Genomic DNA, 17,700 nt, shown 5'->3' with positions numbered 1-17,700 from the left:
GCATCTCCAGCTGCTCAGATCAGTGCTAAAGGCTGGCTCGCTGTTGTAGAGACCAATTTAACTGGAACTTTCTACTGCTGCAAACACGGTATGGGGGTGTGGTCTGGTTTCTTGTTAAATGAGCTCTTTTAAGAAACTTTTAAAGTTCGTAAAAAATCCAAAATTGATTGGAATCAGCTCAAACTTTCTACACAACATAAGATCATGTATATGTATCAGATAAAGTTACAAAAATGGAGAATTTCCTACTTTTTATTTTTGGCAAAATTTGGCCCGTGACCCTGTACTATAGTACAGAGTCTTTGACCCGATTTTGGAGCAACTTTAAAAATTTATAAAAAATCCATACTTGATTAGAATTGGCTCAAACTTTCTACACAGCATAAGAACATGTATATGTATCAGATAAAGTTATAAAAGTAAAGAATTTTCTCCTATTCAATTTTGGCAAAATACCATGACCCTGGGTGAAAATGCTAAAGTTAAACCCTTTTATGAATTAATAACATTAATAGTAATAATGATGATACATGAATTATTTATAATAATTAATTATTTTAATTGTTTAGCTTATAATGAGTGGATGGCAGGTCATGGAGGTGCTATTGTTAATATCATTGCAGACATGTACAAGGGGTTTCCGAATATGGCGTAAGTACTAACCTTTAAATAGTAATTATATGCGTGCATTCGTTCAGACACACAGGTGCCGCTAGAGCTGGCGTACAGAACCTTATGATGAGTTTAGCGCTCGAATGGGCGGATTGCGGTATTAGAATCAACTGCGTTAGTCCGGTAAGTGTTAATAACTACTAATAACTACTAACTATTAACGACTACCAGGGTATAATATATTCTGAAACAGCTGCTAAGAATTATGGAGGTCGTCATGTTTTTGACGAAGGTCTTCACATAATTCCGGCCAAAAGACTCGGAATACCTGAAGAAGTATGTATACAAGACTAAAGTACATGTAGTAGTTTAGTACTTCTATGAAAATTAATATGCCAGTAATTAAAAGCCACAGAATGATCCCCACAGAAGCCATTGCTGTCTAAGTACATATGTACTTTCTACCACAAAGTGTTTCCTAATTGGTCCTAGAGGGGAAGATCATGAGATATGCTGGAGCCACAAGAATAACTTGCTGAGTGATTGTAATAGTGTATCAATAATGTATTGGGGGTTTTATATTGGGAGGCTTGAGCAGCTGCTTCACAAGTGAAGCGAATTTTATGATGTGAAATTTAGCATAGAATTGCCAATCATAGAAATAGAACCAATTCTTATTGTTTTTGTTTAAAGAGGCTACACTGCACATATTACATTAAATTGTCCCCCCCTCTCTCTACAGGTTTCAGGTGCTGTGTGCTTCCTTCTCTCACCAGCTGCCAGCTATATCACTGGTACCACCATTAAAGTTGATGGAGGACAATCATTTTATAGATCACCCTTCACTATACCAGGTGCTACCCATAGTTAAAGATACCTATACCTCTATTAGTTTTAATGTACATTGTGGAGTTGGTTCTTATTGGACACTCCATAGATCAACATGTGTCATATTGGTACTAATGTTTTTTATTTTATTTTTAGAACACAATTCCTTCCCTCCTCCACTTGAAGACCCTGAACTCAATTCAAAATTATAATCAAAATAATTTTTAAGTACATTTTTGGTGATTGGGGGATTTTGATAAGTTGCCTCAATTCCTCCTCCAAAATGATGAACTATCATGAGAGTGATGTGAAACTATTACTATAGGGCCACCAAATGACACCTAACGAGATATTACTGTATAGCTAGAAAATTTGGTGGATTAAAAATTTGGCAAATTGAAGGTAATTCGCCAAAAATTTTAGTCTCCAATTTGATAGAGTTCCATAGAAGCATGCACATAGTTAAAATTTTAGTCTCCAAACCTCTTTTAGAGTAACACTCCAAATTTTATGGCTATTGTGGTATTATCCTTTTGATAAATAAATGTAAACAAATCAATAACAACAAGTGTGTTTGTACATCACTACAACAGCTAGAAGCACTGCTATTATCAACTAATGGACAGTTTATTAGTTAATGATGAGGTGGCACTGTCTCTCTAATATTTAGGACGATCACCTTGAGAGAGTTTACCGTAATCCACCGCCTTGTAATACTGAGGAAGAGGAATGGGGAGATATTGATCATGATTTCTGACTATAACCCCCTTACTTTTAAGTTCTCGTTTGGTTTGACATTAAGCCAAGGATGTGGATTGCTGCCTCGTCTGAACCTAAAATGACGATAAAAAAGACATGTACATGTACTGAATACTTGTTATATTAACTAATAAACTATAGGAAATGTCCAAATTCATTTCATAAGTACAGGAATGGTCTTGTCAGCCCAGTGTATCCGACCACACCCAGTAGTACATGTAGGTGGGTAATTTATGAAACAGAAAATTATCAAAAATAGATCGACAGCTTTTTATTTAAGCTACACGATACATAAATACATATACTATTGCAAAGTAGTGAGTGCCAGAGTAGGTTGAACTCACGAGACGTCAGAATAAACATTACAGGCTCTGAGGATTTGGAAGGCAGCCATGCTGGCACCAAGACCAGTGAAAAACACAACAGGAATGACCTAAAGGACGTAAGAGTAAGGTTAAAGCGGGCCCTAGCCCTCTCTTACCGCTGGGTGAGATTTGAGAGTCCTTATAAACTTGCTCATTTTTGTTTTCTCTCTTCTTTTAAAAGATCACGTGATCAGCGGCCACGCCTACTTCAAGATGGCGTGTTGCTTTGTTTGTAAGCTGAGGTTTTAAGAGCTTTTTGTCTCGTCCTGGAGACTTTGATTGGGAATGTGCCCAATAAAGACTCAATTCAATCAATAAGTCAATCAATTACTGTATATAGTCAGTCTCAACACGACAACTGATGGTTTTCTAAGTTTGCATTTCTCACATGTTGAAGTTAATAAAATGGGTTTTTTTAGTTTTCACAGATTTTGCGACAATGGAACTAATGGGTTTTTGCTTGTCATGGATTTCGTGACAATGGAACTAATGGGTTTTTGCTTGTTACGGATTTTGTGACAATGGAACTAATGGGTTTTTGCTTGTCACAGATTTCGTGACAATGGAATTCTATAATGTATTAGATCTGCTGCTACAACATACTCCTATCTTTCCCAACATCAAACAAAATATGCCTGACATGACACTGAAAATACAAATATTACACACACTACAAGTTTCCTGTCAACAAAAGTTGACGTACAGCCAAACTACTGTGTTAATAGATTGACTCTGCATGATAGCTGGCAAATACTCATATAAAGACCTCAGCATTTTTGCTAATTATATACTATAAGCCCCGTTTACACTATGCCCTTAAAGCGGTTTGGAACCGGTTTAGAAATAAATCAGTTTACATGTGGACAATTTCAAAACGGTTTAAACCGATTTATCTCAAACCACCTCAGGAGGTGGTTTGAGATAATCAAACCTGTTTAAGTACTGAAGCAGCTGTATTATGTATGCAATGTAGCATTGTAAACCGATTCAACCACAGTTACGTGTGGACACAATTAAGCTGGTTTCTGAACCGCTTTGATCCAAACTGGTTTGTAGTGTAAACGGGGCTTATTATTAAATGTCAGTTATATAGCCCCATAATTCTAGTATAAGGATTTAATTTGGCACAATTTTTGAGCAACTTTAAAAATGTATTTTAAAAATCATAAAAATGTAATTTTGATTAGAATCAGCTAAAACTTTCTACACAACATATGGATTTAAAAATTATTAAAATCATTGGTAGCGAATGGGCGGGCGAGACTAAAAATTAGTTAATTAATGGACAGTTTATTAGTTAATGACGAGGTCTCACGGTCTGCTCTAAAATTTAGGAGGATCAGCTTGGGGTCTTTTACTGTAATCCATTATCTTGACATACTGGGAGAGAAAGAGGAGGAATGGGAGATTATATTAATCATGATTTCTGACTAAACTTACTTTTAAGTTTTCGTGTCGATTGACATTGAGCCAAGGATGTGGATTACTGTGTCGCCTGAACCTAAAAACAAAAAATTAACGTTACCACTATCAACAGCAATTTCTTAATTTATTATACAGCCAATTATAATCAGGCTGCATGATCAAACCAGGCCTGATATCAGACATGGATCATGGATTTTTGGCAATCAGTCGAGATTTAATCATGGAATCGATCAGCCACGATACAATCATGACACAGGAACTGAGTCAGGCCAGAGCAAAAGTCATGATCAGCAATTAGTTTTGGGTAACATTCAGTTCTGAATCAGGCCTGAAAACTTTGTTATGTAGGTGAAGTATCGTGATAATTGTGATTATTAAACTCACGAGACGTCAGGATACTTATTACAGGCTCTGAGTGTCTGGAAGGTTGCCATGCTTGTAGCAAAACCAGTGATAACGATGAGGGGTATCACCTATATAGGTTATAATAGTATTAAAGCAGACCATAGCCATCTCTTTACCTCTGGGTGAGCTCTAATACCTTTTAAAAGCTTGCTCATTGCTGGACTCGCTGTTACGTTAGTTGTGTTTACAAATTTACGCTTTCTCTGTTATTATATATAAAAGTTTAAACGGAAGGTTAAGGTTTAATTAAAGTTTAAAGGTGAACTGAACTCATGAATTCCTGCATTAATACCATTATTAACATTAATTATTATTAAGTGATTTTAGATCACGTGATCTGCTGATAGCAGTCACGCCCAATTCAAGATGGCTGATTGCTCCGCTTTGGAAGCTGAGGGTTTTATAGCCTCTTTACCTCGTCCAGGAGACTTTGATAAAGCGAGAGAAAATGTAGAGCACTTTGTAGCTCATCATGCAAAGGAAGGGAACAAACTGGCCTTTGTTACTGTAAGTAAAAATTATGTAAAATTTATAATTTGCATAATTTATATTTTTGTGATGTACTGCGCATGCGCTGTAGCTGATATTAAGTGGCAAAATTCAAATCAAAAATGGAGAACTATGTGCTCTATGGTGAGATATCGTCCAAGCCCTGGTGCACGGTATTCAAAGGACGTAGAAAGAGAACTGTTGAGTATGTTAGCATTCACAAGTACTCCACAGAACTTTATGAAACTCTCTCTCATAACGTCAATCAACTCAGTCATCTTGACCACACCCACATCCTTCAGTTTTTAGAATGGTATCGCTCGCCCCAACACATCTGGTTAGTGACAGAATTGGCCTCTGTGGGAACACTAGCCGACCTCATGAGTGCTGATGGACCTGTCCCTTTAGAATCAATACCTTCTTTTGTGTCGGATATTTTATCTGGTCTTAACCACGCCCACTTGATGGGTGTGGTCATACGAGACTTGTGTCCAGCTAAGATTTATTTAGATGCTTGTGGTAACTTGAAACTGTCGGATTTCTCTTTAGCGATAGATTTAAAGAAGAATAAAGACGATGATGATAATATTAATGTAATGAAGGATATTGAACAGTTTTATTCATCAATAATAAATATTAATGAGAAGTTATTAGTACAAAATAATGATGCTGATTCAACTAAAAGTGTCGATATTCCTGGAGTAAATTCATTAACACAGCAACATTCTATTCAACCTCCTTCTAATCATAAAGACTCAGCTCATTCTCCTTTGCTTGCTTTAAATGCTCATCATTTCTCCTCGCCCAGTCTCCCCTCACCATTCTACCTGTCACCAGAGTCCATTGAACACTCCTTGTTCTCAATCGGGACTGATCTTTGGTCCATTGGTGTCATAATGTATGAACTATGGACTGGGAAGTGTCCATTTAGCGGTGACACTCACACTGATCTAGTCCATTCTATCATCAGTTATGAACCAGTTGAAATAAAAGAATGGAGGGAGTCCAATAGTACCAGTAATACTAGTAGTAGTAATAGTACTGGTTTAGAGGATCATTTGCTGTGTGTTAGTTATCAAGTGATGAAGTTAATGTGTGGTTTATTAGTGAAGGATCCTAGTAAGAGACATGGTTGGAATGATGTCATACCTATTGAAGGACTCTGGAATAAAAAATGAATTAATTATAATCATTACTATTATTGTTTTGTTATTGCTATAGTATCATTGTGTGTGTGTTTAAGTTTTAATGAAAGAAATTCTCAACTATTAACTGAGCCAAATATATAATATGATGTTACAGTCAATTTCCAATTGAAAGTGTGGACGATTTAACCTTTTGATGCATGTTAAATTTAACTAGACTGTAACTTTAGGACGAGTGTAATAATTATTGTAAATCTGCTTTTATGCAAACTTAATTAATTAATTAATTATAATTTATTAATAGAGTGGTGGAACTATGGTACCACTTGAGATGAACACAGTCCGTTACCTTGACAACTTCAGTACAGGAAGCAGAGGAGCAATATCAGCAGAGTATCCTTGATAATGTGTGTACATACTTAATGAGAAAATGTAATAAAAATATGACGTGATTTCGGAGCAGTTTTTTAGAAAAAACCATGGGCTATAGCCTTGGGTATTTTTCAGATTTTTGATGTTTTCTTAAAATGGCCGTAACTTGAAAAATTGAAGTCGGAATCAGATCAAACTTTCTACACAGCATAAGGACATCAATATGTATCAGAAAATGTGATAAAAATTTGGGGTGATTTTGGAGCCTTTTTTTTGGAAAAACCATGGGCTATAGCCTTGGGTATTTTTCAGAATTTTGGCGTTTTCTTAAAATGGCCGTAACTTGAAAAATTGAAGTCGGAATCACCTTAAACTTTCTACACAGCATAAGGACATCAATATGTATCAGAAAATGTGATAAAAATTTGGGGTGATTTGGAGCCATTTTTTGGAAAAAACCATGGGCTAGCCATGGGTATTTTTCAGAATTTTGGAGTTTTTTTAAATGGCCTTAACTTGAAAAGTTGAAGTCGGAATCAGCTCAAACTTTCTACACAGCATAAGGACATCAATATGTATCAGAAAATGTAATAAAAATTTGGGGTGATTTTGGAGCCATTTTTTGAAAAAAACCATGGGCTATAGCCTTGAGTATTTTTCAGAATTTTGGCGTTTTCTTAAAATGGCCATAACTTGAAAAATTGAAGTCGGAATCACCTCAAACTTTTTATACAGCATAAAGACATCAATATGTATCAGAAAATGTGATAAAAATTTGGGGTGATTTCGGAGCCATTTTTTGGAAAAAACCATGGGCTACAATCTTGGGTATTTTTCAGAATTTTGATGTTTTTTTAAATGGCCTTAACTTGAAAAGTTGAAGTCGGAATCAGCTCAAACTTTCTACACAGCATAAGGGCATCAATATGTATCTGACCATACATGTTATTGTACATTATTTATCTTAACTCAACCAGACAGTTCATATCCAATGGGCTATGCAGTGATATTCCTCCACAGATCCTCCTCCTTGTTACCTTATCACAGAATATTGACTCCACCCAAACTAGACTTGCTGGAGGTGAGTCCTAGTGGTGATGTTGTTATGACAACCAGAGAGGCCATTAAGCCAGTATTGAGCAAGTATAAAATTGTAAGTGCTTTTGTCATTCTTTAAATATAGCTCATTATTGTGTTTAGTTATTATTGTTTATCATAATAGGTACTTTCTTGCAACAAATTATTATTAATTGGATACAGTTCTCTATTTGATTATGTTCACTATCTTCAATTAATAACTAAACTAGTTAATAATATTAATAGTATTGTATTTCTTGCTGCTGCTGTTTCTGATTATTATATACCACCAGAAGATATGGTGAGACATAATTATGATAATCATAAAATGCTCTAATTTTATTTATTTTTTAATATTATTTTAGTCTGAGCACAAGATCTCCTCGCCCTCATTAAAACTTGAATTACAAAAAGTTCCTAAACTCCTTGGGATTGTCAACAATGACTGGGGGCCACTTGCTTATGTAGTATCCTTTAAAGTAAGAAAGAGAGGGAAAGACCAGTAATTAGGAATGATTGGAAGTAAGGTAGAACAATATACAATAAAACAAAAAATTATTATTATTATTGCTAATGTTATTTTGTTTTCAGTTAGAAACTGATTCAGCTGTTCTTAGTGAAAGAGCAAGGAATGCTTTGAGACACTATGGCCACCAGGTAAGAGAAATATGATACCGACAATTTTATAAGTGGATAGAAGTCATTATTTAAAGTATAATGTACACTCATGATACTATTAATTATTAAATACATTATAATACATTATTATCAGCTTGTGATTGCTAATACTCTGTCAACAAGAAAGAGTCAGGTATTGATAATAGAGAGAGACAAGGAGGAGGTCTCCATTGTATTGTCACCAGAGGAGGCAGAGAAGGGCGGAGTCATTGAAGAGAAACTGGTTGGACAAGTTTGTAAAAGACATGGTATCTATATTAATGGACTTGGTTGAATATTTACACTTTAATGTCAACTGCTAACTTTATAATTTTGTGTAATAGTTCTTCACTTTGATACATGTATTTTTATTTGATATTTTAAATTTACAAAAATGAAGATGTCGCAAATTTTATGCTACAGTATATGGGCATGCTCTTTTTTATTTGATTGTTATATTGACTTGTCAAAATGTTTAATGTTTATAAGTTATAGTGAAACAAAAATAGTGAAATGTTTATAATTAATGTGTGATTACTATCATAGTGTTATTATTATTATTAATGTGATCTATCACTAGACCATAGTGTTATACTGAAAATAATGAATGATTATCATCAAAATGTGTGAACAATGCACTGCTGTAAAAACTAGCATGGGATTCTAACAAAAATATTTATGTTTAATTTTGTATTCAAACAATGCTTCATCTTGAATTGAAAGTAATATTGTTGATTATGTGCTCTTGATATAAACAAGCACATGTTTGGACCAGTTTCATACTGCAGGCTAGGAATAGGCAGATTGATTAAAGGGTTCTGAAGTCTCTCCGCTTTCTCAATCCTTTCTCTTCATCAGTAGTAATGTCTGATAGTGTTCCTCTATTAAGCTCATCATCAGTTACTAGTAGAAGGAGATGTTCCTCTTGTCCTTCCTTTTATCGTTTCCAGTTCATTCACTCTAAGGGAGCACTACTGGTACTATTCTGGGACCTCATGATCTCTATCAGCCAGAATTTAGTTATTTTGTGTACTGACACATCCTTTTATTTTCTTATATTATTAGGATTCTGTCTTATTTACTTCATTGCTGGATATTTAGGAGATTTCTTAATAAGCAGATATAAACTTGTTCTGGTTGGATCATATATTACATTTATTTTACTAATTCCTTTGATAATCATCTTCATGCTTCTACCATCATACAACTACCTACTGTCGATATTATGTGCATTATCATTGGTTACTTTTGCAGTTGTACGTGTTAATCTGTTACCATTCAATATTGATCAGCTTATTGGATCATCAAGCAGTGAACTAACTGCAGTACTACACTGGCATAATATTGGACCTATTGTTGTTATTGTTACTGTTACTTTATGGTCTAATATAACAACACTACATCTGTTACTAGCTGCTATTGTCTGTGTATCTGCAGTACTAGTCAGTCACAGTCTCTTCAATGGTTATCTTGATACTACTCCTGTGAATACAGTTAATCCAGTCAAACTGATAGTTAGAGTATTGTGTTATACCAGGAAGCACAAGTATCCTGAGAATCGTAGTGCTCTGACCTACTGGGAGGAAGAGGCTCCTTCAAGACTAGACCTGGGTAAGGATAAATATGGTGGACCATTCACAGAGGAAGAGGTAGAAGATGTGAAGACTCTCTTTAGATTAATACCACTGGTAGTTGTCTGTGCTGTGGCATCAGGGTTGTGTAAAGAATATACTGAAGGATTAGCCTCTCAAGTATATGGATGCAATGACCCAGAAAATATTGACTTCTCATTTAGTATAGCATACGTATCTATCATTTTCTTCCATCAATTTCTGGTATATCCTTGTTTTCATAAGTACATTCCCAGTATGCTGAAGAGAATAGGAATGGGTCTGGTACTAATAGTTCTTCTTAACATCCTTTACACTGGTCTAGCATTCATTGGTAATTATCATTTTGGACAAACATTTCGTTGCTTTACTCTTTACGATGACAAAAACTTATCCATTACAACTCATGAATGGATTATTATTAACATCACTGATGCAAGTCTTTGGTACATGTACAATGTTGTACTGGTTGAGTTTATCCTTGCTCAGTGTCCTAAATCAATGAGGGGAACCATGATTGGATTGCTGCTTTTCTTCTGGGGCTTAAGAATATTTGTTGATTTTGCATTATTTCTTCCATTCCTTCACTTCCTGCATCCTAAGGAGTCCTTGGGTCGTGGATTCTACTTTCTACTTGCAAAGACCATCATGTCTTTAATAATTTTACTGATTTATATATTTCTTGCTAAGAGATACAAGTTGCGTGTGAGAGAAGTTGAAATTAACATTCATCAAATTGCTGAGAACTTTGCCATCAAAAATATTGAACAAGAAGAGAAACATACTAAGAGGGATTCACAATTGGACTTCTCAATCCAGTGAATTGACACAGTATGATCAGAATAACAATAAGTAGTTTGTGTAGGTAGTTTTTTTTTAATTATTAATTTGTCATTCAATTTAAACTGCAGCCAAGGCATATTACATATTGATAGTCAGAAAATTAGTGCTCATTATTATTTTTAATTTGCCACTTTAAAAAATGGTCATAACTCGAAAATTTTGAATCGGAATCAGCTCAAAGTTTTTACACAACATCTTGTATGTATATGTATCATATAAAATTATAAAAATTGAGAATTCTCTCCTTTTCAATTTTGGAGCAACTTTAACATTCCATCTTATAACAGAATTGCTTAAAAGCAGTACAATATTCATAAATAATAATAACTAATTACTAGCATGATATAGCTACTACACACACCACTATCATTATACAATTCTAATAATAAAGTGCAATTTGTAAGTCTACTTGAAATGTTTATCTGAAATCATCAGCATTGTACATACCCTGCAAGAAAAGAGAAGAGAAGAGAAGAGAGAGAGTGACAAATAAAAGGTATAATTATTTTTCAGTTAATATACCTTTGCTCTTCTCAGTATGGAGTCTTTGCTCGGATCATAAGGTTGATCTTTTGATGGTATTTCTAAAATGGCGGGTATGGCTTTATCATGCTGATCAATAATGTGACGTATCATTTCAGCAATCTGTGGAAGAGAAGAGATTTAAACGAAAAAGAGAGAGAGATAGTTTAAACATTATTAAGATTATTTCTTTCTTACATATTGGTTGATTAGTATGATTGCAATGTCAGCCCGGCCAGTAAAAGCTCGGAATGAGTCCTCAATATCTGATACAGGAGTGTCTGTGTATGGATGAGTGTGAACAATGAATGTACAATAGAATAACAATGGGCTACACTCTAACACTAACAGGGTAACATAATGCATCATAATAATGAACCATATCGGCTATAATGTTCTTCTTTACAAGAAATTGTGCTTCAATTTTGTTTCTATTTTCTGCTCAAAATTAGTAATAAATAAGTCAAGCTTTACAACACTGTCCCAAATGACACAGAAACACTGCCATCCTATCACTTCCTTCTCCGCCCAGTATACCCAATACTTTCCCTAACACACGCCAGTAGACATTACAGTGTACTAGCTGACCTTTATTGACTACAAGAAAGTTTGGGTGTCTTTTAGCGTTATATTCTCCTATTCCTCCGAGCAGGAACCCGGTACAGGTGTCCTATAGTCTAGGTATTGAGATACTAGCGGCTATACTGTCTTACCTCGTCTCCTATGATCGCCATCAACTTGTTTGCTGCCTTGCCAGCCATTTTCCTTAGCTTTGCACAATATGGGCGTGGTACAAATAAACCACGCCCAAATTACCATAATGCATTTTTAATCATTGGATTGTTTGTGGTAATGCTGCTTGTATTAACGCATAGATCTAGTAAAGCATAGATCTAGTAAAGCATAGATAGTTCATAAAAGTATCTAATGCATGATTGCACTTTCAGAAATACATGATATGTTATCATGATACAATTAACGCTGCTGGAGTGATGAGTATTGATATTATAACAAAAATGACGATGACCTTTTGGTGTAAACTGACTTTACTACAAAAAAGTTGGCAGCAATCATATAGAAATACTACAAAACAAACTAATTGTAATTTTTTGGGGATTACCATTTTTGATCAGAAATGCACACATACACAACGACTTCACTACTTAACATAAATCTCATAATAACTAACAGGACTGTCTTCATTAGGAGAATTTGCACAGACCCTCAACTCAATATAGTCAGTAGTGGTAGTGCTACCATAGTCTCTGTGAAACCATGGGATACCAGGAACATTACAACAAGGTGATTCACGAGAACGACAACCTTGGCCATCCCAGAGTGGATCAGATGTGTAGAGCCTACGTGATGAACTGCTAATAGGACTACCTGATTCACAGAAGTAGTTATTACCAATAAAAGACTGCACTGCTGCTGTACTACCAGTATTACATGGGCATGCATATGATGCAGAGCTTGATTCACTAATACCAGCCATTAGTGTCCAGACATGTTGACGAGGAGATCCACGAGTGATACTAACACCATCAACATAATAAGAATTGATGTCACTACGATAAGAACTGGTAGGAAGATACACGGCATCAGTGTGACCATATTGATATCCTGTTACTCTACCGCATATCTGAGAATAACTGATACCATTAGATGGGAACTGAACTGATGAACAACCAGTACTGTTACTATTTCTGCCACAAGCTCTAACTCCTCCTGACTGGTACAGTCTAAACCCAGAAGGACAGTTCTGTGTAGCATCGGACATATCCAGATATGCTAGTCTTGTCCATCCTCCTCCTGAACCACACAATGTTCCCATATTACAGTAAGCAGTATAAGTAGCCAATCCATTAATTGATGTTAGTATATAGTAACCTGATGGACTGTTGGGTACTTGATTGAGGATTTGTTTGCATGATTTAACAATTGAATTATTAAACACTGTTAACAATTGTTTAGTAATTAACAATGTATCATCAGCCACTCCAGCAGTAGAGGTACTGGTGTCTTGTAGATTAGAGAGAGTATTGACAATGTTAATGAGCTTTTGTGCAGAATCTCTTGTAGTTTGTAAGATTTGTTTATCAAGTCCAGTGAAGTTGGTATTGTTCTCATGAAATAGTTGAAAGGTATTTTGTGATACACCATTAGCCCATTCATTGAAGTCAGGAAGGCTCCCTGTTACATTGCTGCTAACTTTAGATACTATGTCATTAGACCATTGACTGAAGTTAATGCCACCAGTACTACCAGCAGTAGTTGGACTAGTGCTGGTTCCTGTACTTGTAGCATCTCCTGCAAATGTTTGTGCCAGCAGAAAGACAAGTGTGATGAGTATTGCCACTTGCATTATTAGCACAAAGCACAGCAGGACATTACTAGTAGTACAACAAACTGACCTCTTAGCATTGACATCTTTAGCATCATAGCTCTCATCATTATTTTCAACAAAGCCAGTTTGTTGTGGCTCTTCAAAACTTTCCAGCTGATGCTGTCTACAGCTGCTCTCATGATTCATCGTAGTATATTCATTATTAGACATTCTTGTCATGGGGATCGGCTGGTGTACCTGCTCATAAGTGGGAGCAACGCAATCAATATAATATTCTTCAATATCATCACTGGAGGCAGCACAGTTGTTCATCCTTGAAAACCAAGAGTATTCTTGTGAAAACGTATTGTTTTAGAAAATCGATGTTGTCCGATAAAGACTACCGATGACCACAAAAACAAAATTCTCTATCGTAGTTCATATCTTATAGATCCAGAGCTTGTCATGTATAAGGTTGCATTATGACACATTTCACAAAGGAATTGAGTTATGACCGACTAAAAGTACAGTAGACTATAGTTGTAAACACTCTGTAAATGACTAGTCTTCTTAAATTTGGTCTTAACGCAACAATACAATGGTTTCATTAAGTTTAAATGTCTAACACTGGAAATTTGGATAGTATTATTTTAGGCTTTAAAAAATTCTGTGACACATAGTGATCTCATAAAATCATAACATACTCCTCACTCCTCTTAACATCTTGACATGGCATTGAAAATACAAATATTATACTACGAGTTTCCTGTCAACAAAAGTTGACAGCCAAACTGCTGACATCAATATTTTGTAATGTTAATATAGTGTCACTGTGTTAGTTTGCAGACGTTCGTAAACACCGCTGCATTCTTACAAATACAATTGTACTTTGTTGGCTGATCTAATGCCCATACACGCTGCAAATGTGATTAACAATAACTTAAATCCAATTTAATTAACAAAAGGGAACATCAAGAAACAAAATATGAAGGACATTATTGGATAATGTCATACTACTTAACATAAATCTCATAATAAGTAACAGGACTGTCTTCATGATCAGTACTACCATTAGCACAGACCCTCAACTCAATATAGTCAGTAGTGGTATTGCTACCATAGTCTCTGTGAAACCATGGGATACCAGGAACATTACAACAAGGTGATTCAAGAGAACCACAACCTTCACCATCCCAGAGTGGATCAGATAAGTAGAGTGCAGGAAGCCAATATATATAAGTATTCGCTGATTCACAGAAGTAGTTATTACCAATAAAAGACTGCACTGATACTGTACTGCCATTATTACATGGACATGAACCTGATGAATTAGTCATTTCATTATCCCCAGCTATTAGTGTCCAGACATGTTGACGAGGAGACCCACGAGTAATACCTACACCATCAACATAAAAAGAATTGATGTCACTACGATAAGAACTGGTAGGACGATAAACACCATTAGGTGATCCCCACTGATATCCTGTTACTCTACCACATATCTGAGAATAACTGATACCATTAGATGAGTATGTAACAGAAACACAGCTAGCACTAGTACTGTTAGTCCTACCACAAGCTCTAACTTCTCCTGACTGGTACAATCCAAACCCAAAAGGACAGTTCTGTGTAGCATCAGTCATATCCAGATATGCTAGTCTTGTCCATCCTCCTCCTGAACCACACAGCTCCTCCATATTACAGTAAGCAGCATAAGTAGCATTGTTAACATCTGCCAGTACATAATAACCTGATGGACTGAATGATTGTCTCTCCTTAATCTCTTTACAAGAGGTAGGTAAAGCAGTTGAGTCATTGTGTAGTACTAATAGTTTTTGTGCTATTAGTAGTATATCATCAGCCACTCCAGCAGTAGAGGTACTGGTGTCTTGTAGATTAGAGAGAGTATTGAAAATGTTAATGAGCTTTTGTGCAGAATCTCTTGTAGTTTGTAAGATTTGTTCATCAAGCTCAGTGAAGTTGATATTGTTTTCAATTAGTTGAAAGGTATTTTGTGATACACCATTAGCCCATTCATCAAAGTCAGGAGAGGTCCTGTTACTAGCAATATGAGCTATCATCAAGCAGAGTATAGTCACCATCAGAACCAATATAATGGACAGTAGCACTGTCATAACAATGAATGGTGTACTCCACACTGACTGCCTTGCAGCATTAGGGAAATTGATATATTTTGGAATACGATCCACAGTGTTAGGATGTACCTCTGCACGATTAAAATCCTGCAGCTGTATAGGACCTTCTTCATGATTATCCATTGTCGTGTAGTCTTCTCGTTCACCATTCCTATTATTTAGCTGTTCATAAGTTGGAGCAAAGCAGTCAACATACTCTTCATCCTCTATAGCATCAATGGGACTTGATTGGGGCTCACTCATCTTTGAACCTGCAACAGTAACACTTGGGCCCGATCGACAGCCGTAACTGAAGTGACAATTGCACCTCACGACTTAATGTATAATAATACATAAGGCTGACAATGAAAAAGTAGTAAACACATTGATAAGCCAAATCTTTACTCCAGTCAGTATTTGTTAAGTTAGTAAAATAGAAAATTGCCATTATTCATTTGGTCTTTGCGGGTTCATTTTGGATTAACTTAAAATTCAATCTTGAAATCAGCTCAAAACTTCTATGCGGCAACATAAGAACATGCATGCACCAGAAAAAATTATAAAAATTAAAAATTCTCTCCTTCAATTTTTGCAAATTTTGGCCTGAGACACAGGGACTTTTACCCAATTTTGGAGCAGCTTTAAAAATTTGTAAAAAAATCCAGTTTTAATCAGAATTGGTGCAGATTTTCTACGTAACATAAGTACATGTATATGCATCAAAAACTGTAATAATAAAATTATAAGGAATTCTCTCCTTTTGAATCTTACGGTGAAATTTGACTACAATAGTACAGAGACTTTAACCCGTATTTTGGAGCAAATTTAAAAATAAATACAAATCTAAAATGACTTGATCGGAATTAGCTCAAACTTTCTGCACAACATAAGAACATGCATAATATGTATCAGATAAAAATTATAAAAAATGGAGAATTCTCTACTTGTAAAATTGGGGCCCCCCGCGCCGGGCGCGGGGGGGGGGGATGGACTACCACGCCCACTCGTAATTATTTTAAAATGGCGGCTCGTAGAAGCATTTTCTCGCTTTGTCGTGAAATCCTGAGAAAAATAAAAGAAACAGAATCACAAGTAAAAGTCCACCTTTGCGACCTCAACCCTCCTTACCTTCTCCCTCTCTATCTTTCTTCTAGTTCGCATCAAAAGACGCTACCTGGTCCTACTTAAAAAGGTTCATGAGAGAGAGAAAAGGAGTACCAGCTGGACTGTATGACAGAGGAAGAGAAGAGAGGACACTTGCTGCCTTTCTCCAGTATATAACTAGTTCTGCTATTCACAGGGTAAGGCCAATATAATTGTTACAATTACATGCGTGGGCGGACAATTGAGTGGGTGGTATGAATTAATTATTATTCAATGTAAAGTCTTACCACACATACAGAATGCAGACACACAGAATGACCCAATTATTTATGTTTGATTAATTTGAAATGGCAGCATATAGTGACATGTTGCCATTGTGAAACTATGTATTATATCGGAGTGGCCTAATAATATCTTCTATTTCATCTAATAATGGTCATTGTCTAACTCTTTTATGATTATACTGTTTGTTCTTTACAATAGAATCTTAATTGATTTGTAGATCCTTCAGTGATTTTTAAAATCATTGCTGATTTCTGATTCTCCATTCTTCTTGAATCTCTTGATTTTTAACAGCCTTTTCTCTTTGATTCCTTGATTTCTCATTTCTTGATTTCACGATTCTTTAAATATTTGATCCATGCATGCTCTTTCTGTTGCTAATAATCAACCATTTTCTTATTATAGTTGATAAATAATATAATAATAGTATATGTATCATTGCTTCAGAAAATATTGGTCTGAAATTCAATTAACTGAATCTTTACTTATTATAACATTTATTGCAACCAGCACATGCACAGCACATGCTAACAGATTACAGACTGGGTGGTCAGATTGCAGAATGACAGTCACATTGCAGTTATAAATATCATTAATGATACCACAGTGAGTTTTAAGTATATTCAGCTCTTGATACTTGAGCAATACACCCACCGATCACTAGCCAGTAGTCACTGCACACCTCTCACTTGGAAAAGAAACAGATCCAGTACCTGAAGTCTAACAATGGAGGTTGATGATACC

At 35.5% G+C, this 17,700-nt stretch overlaps 7 protein-coding genes across 9 annotated transcripts in view; 4 read left to right on the top strand and 3 right to left on the bottom strand.

The window, feature by feature from the left end:
• LOC100632804 (peroxisomal trans-2-enoyl-CoA reductase-like) overlaps positions 1-1,742 on the top strand; it is a 2,232-nt gene extending 490 nt beyond the window's left edge. The window contains exons 3-8 of the mRNA XM_020000664.1: positions 19-88; positions 570-651; positions 699-795; positions 844-948; positions 1,355-1,466; positions 1,597-1,742. Coding sequence (XP_019856223.1) covers positions 19-88; positions 570-651; positions 699-795; positions 844-948; positions 1,355-1,466; positions 1,597-1,652 — 522 coding nt within the window. The 3' untranslated portion in view covers positions 1,653-1,742. The remainder of the gene's footprint in view (positions 1-18; positions 89-569; positions 652-698; positions 796-843; positions 949-1,354; positions 1,467-1,596) is intronic.
• Positions 1,743-1,946: 204 nt separating this feature from the next.
• On the bottom strand, positions 1,947-2,789 carry LOC100632298 (NADH dehydrogenase [ubiquinone] 1 alpha subcomplex subunit 4-like 2). The gene is made up of 4 exons (XM_003389016.3): positions 2,681-2,789; positions 2,544-2,632; positions 2,213-2,273; positions 1,947-2,156 (listed from the first exon to the last, which is right to left on the bottom strand). Exons 1-4 carry the CDS (start codon positions 2,717-2,719, stop codon positions 2,100-2,102), a joined length of 246 nt encoding a protein of 81 aa, XP_003389064.1. The 5' UTR covers positions 2,720-2,789; the 3' UTR covers positions 1,947-2,099.
• Positions 2,790-3,777: 988 nt separating this feature from the next.
• Positions 3,778-4,626, bottom strand: LOC100632171 (cytochrome c oxidase subunit NDUFA4-like). The gene is made up of 4 exons (XM_003389015.2): positions 4,511-4,626; positions 4,374-4,462; positions 4,005-4,065; positions 3,778-3,944 (listed from the first exon to the last, which is right to left on the bottom strand). The coding sequence occupies exons 1-4, from the start codon at positions 4,547-4,549 to the stop codon at positions 3,888-3,890; spliced, it is 246 nt and encodes an 81-aa protein (XP_003389063.1). The 5' UTR covers positions 4,550-4,626; the 3' UTR covers positions 3,778-3,887.
• Positions 4,627-4,677: 51 nt separating this feature from the next.
• On the top strand, positions 4,678-8,634 carry LOC100632677 (phosphopantothenate--cysteine ligase-like). The gene is given in 8 exon segments (XM_020000665.1): positions 4,678-4,901; positions 6,333-6,421; positions 7,378-7,468; positions 7,470-7,553; positions 7,623-7,778; positions 7,843-7,956; positions 8,069-8,134; positions 8,250-8,634. Coding segments are annotated over 8 exon segments (921 nt in total). The 5' UTR covers positions 4,678-4,760; the 3' UTR covers positions 8,430-8,634.
• A 2,205-nt stretch (positions 8,635-10,839) lies between these two features.
• Positions 10,840-11,920, bottom strand: LOC100632045 (V-type proton ATPase subunit F-like). Its single transcript, XM_003389014.3, has 5 exons — positions 11,823-11,920; positions 11,698-11,779; positions 11,308-11,390; positions 11,110-11,232; positions 10,840-11,035 (listed from the first exon to the last, which is right to left on the bottom strand). The coding sequence occupies exons 1-5, from the start codon at positions 11,868-11,870 to the stop codon at positions 11,006-11,008; spliced, it is 366 nt and encodes a 121-aa protein (XP_003389062.1). The 5' UTR covers positions 11,871-11,920; the 3' UTR covers positions 10,840-11,005.
• Positions 11,921-16,786: 4,866 nt separating this feature from the next.
• The window catches only part of LOC100632549 (splicing factor 3B subunit 4-like), a 26,523-nt gene continuing 25,609 nt past the window's right edge, over positions 16,787-17,700 (top strand). The window contains exon 1 of the mRNA XM_011407800.2: positions 16,787-16,871. The gene's annotated coding sequence lies outside the window, so the exon portion shown is untranslated. The remainder of the gene's footprint in view (positions 16,872-17,700) is intronic.
• Positions 17,497-17,700, top strand: part of LOC109584796 (uncharacterized) — a 19,739-nt gene continuing 19,535 nt past the window's right edge. The window contains exon 1 of one of the 3 annotated variants that reach the window (XM_020000667.1): positions 17,497-17,692. In XM_020000667.1, coding sequence (XP_019856226.1) covers positions 17,683-17,692 — 10 coding nt within the window. In that variant the 5' untranslated portion in view covers positions 17,497-17,682. Of the gene's footprint in view, position 17,700 lies in introns of all 3 variants that reach the window. The other 2 variants (XM_020000670.1, XM_020000669.1) reach the window with 2 other exon arrangements.

The sequence above is a fragment of the Amphimedon queenslandica genome, unplaced genomic scaffold (assembly GCF_000090795.2).
Source record: "Amphimedon queenslandica unplaced genomic scaffold, v1.1 AMPQUscaffold_13164, whole genome shotgun sequence".
Taxonomy (NCBI): Eukaryota; Metazoa; Porifera; class Demospongiae; order Haplosclerida; family Niphatidae; genus Amphimedon; species Amphimedon queenslandica.
This window is presented reverse-complemented; position numbering and strand designations above follow the sequence as displayed.

Excerpts from the sequence above, each read along its gene's own strand:
- LOC100632298 (XM_003389016.3), bottom strand. The coding sequence starts at position 2,719 with ATGAGCAAGTTTATAAGGACTCTCAAATCTCACCCAGCG. Across the intron at positions 2,274-2,543 it reads AATGTTTATTCTGACGTCTC|GTTCAGACGAGGCAGCAATC; the intron begins GTGAGTTCAACC and ends TCGTCATTTTAG. Across the intron at positions 2,157-2,212 it reads AACCAAACGAGAACTTAAAA|TATTACAAGGCGGTGGATTA; the intron begins GTAAGGGGGTTA and ends CCTCTTCCTCAG.
- LOC100632045 (XM_003389014.3), bottom strand. The coding sequence starts at position 11,870 with ATGGCTGGCAAGGCAGCAAACAAGTTGATGGCGATCATAGGAGACGAG. Across the intron at positions 11,233-11,307 it reads TCATACTAATCAACCAATAT|ATTGCTGAAATGATACGTCA; the intron begins GTAAGAAAGAAA and ends TCTCTTCCACAG. Across the intron at positions 11,036-11,109 it reads CCATACTGAGAAGAGCAAAG|GGTATGTACAATGCTGATGA; the intron begins GTATATTAACTG and ends CTTTTCTTGCAG.
- LOC100632171 (XM_003389015.2), bottom strand. The coding sequence starts at position 4,549 with ATGAGCAAGCTTTTAAAAGGTATTAGAGCTCACCCAGAG. Across the intron at positions 4,066-4,373 it reads AATAAGTATCCTGACGTCTC|GTTCAGGCGACACAGTAATC; the intron begins GTGAGTTTAATA and ends TTTTGTTTTTAG. Across the intron at positions 3,945-4,004 it reads ATCGACACGAAAACTTAAAA|TATGTCAAGATAATGGATTA; the intron begins GTAAGTTTAGTC and ends TTTCTCTCCCAG.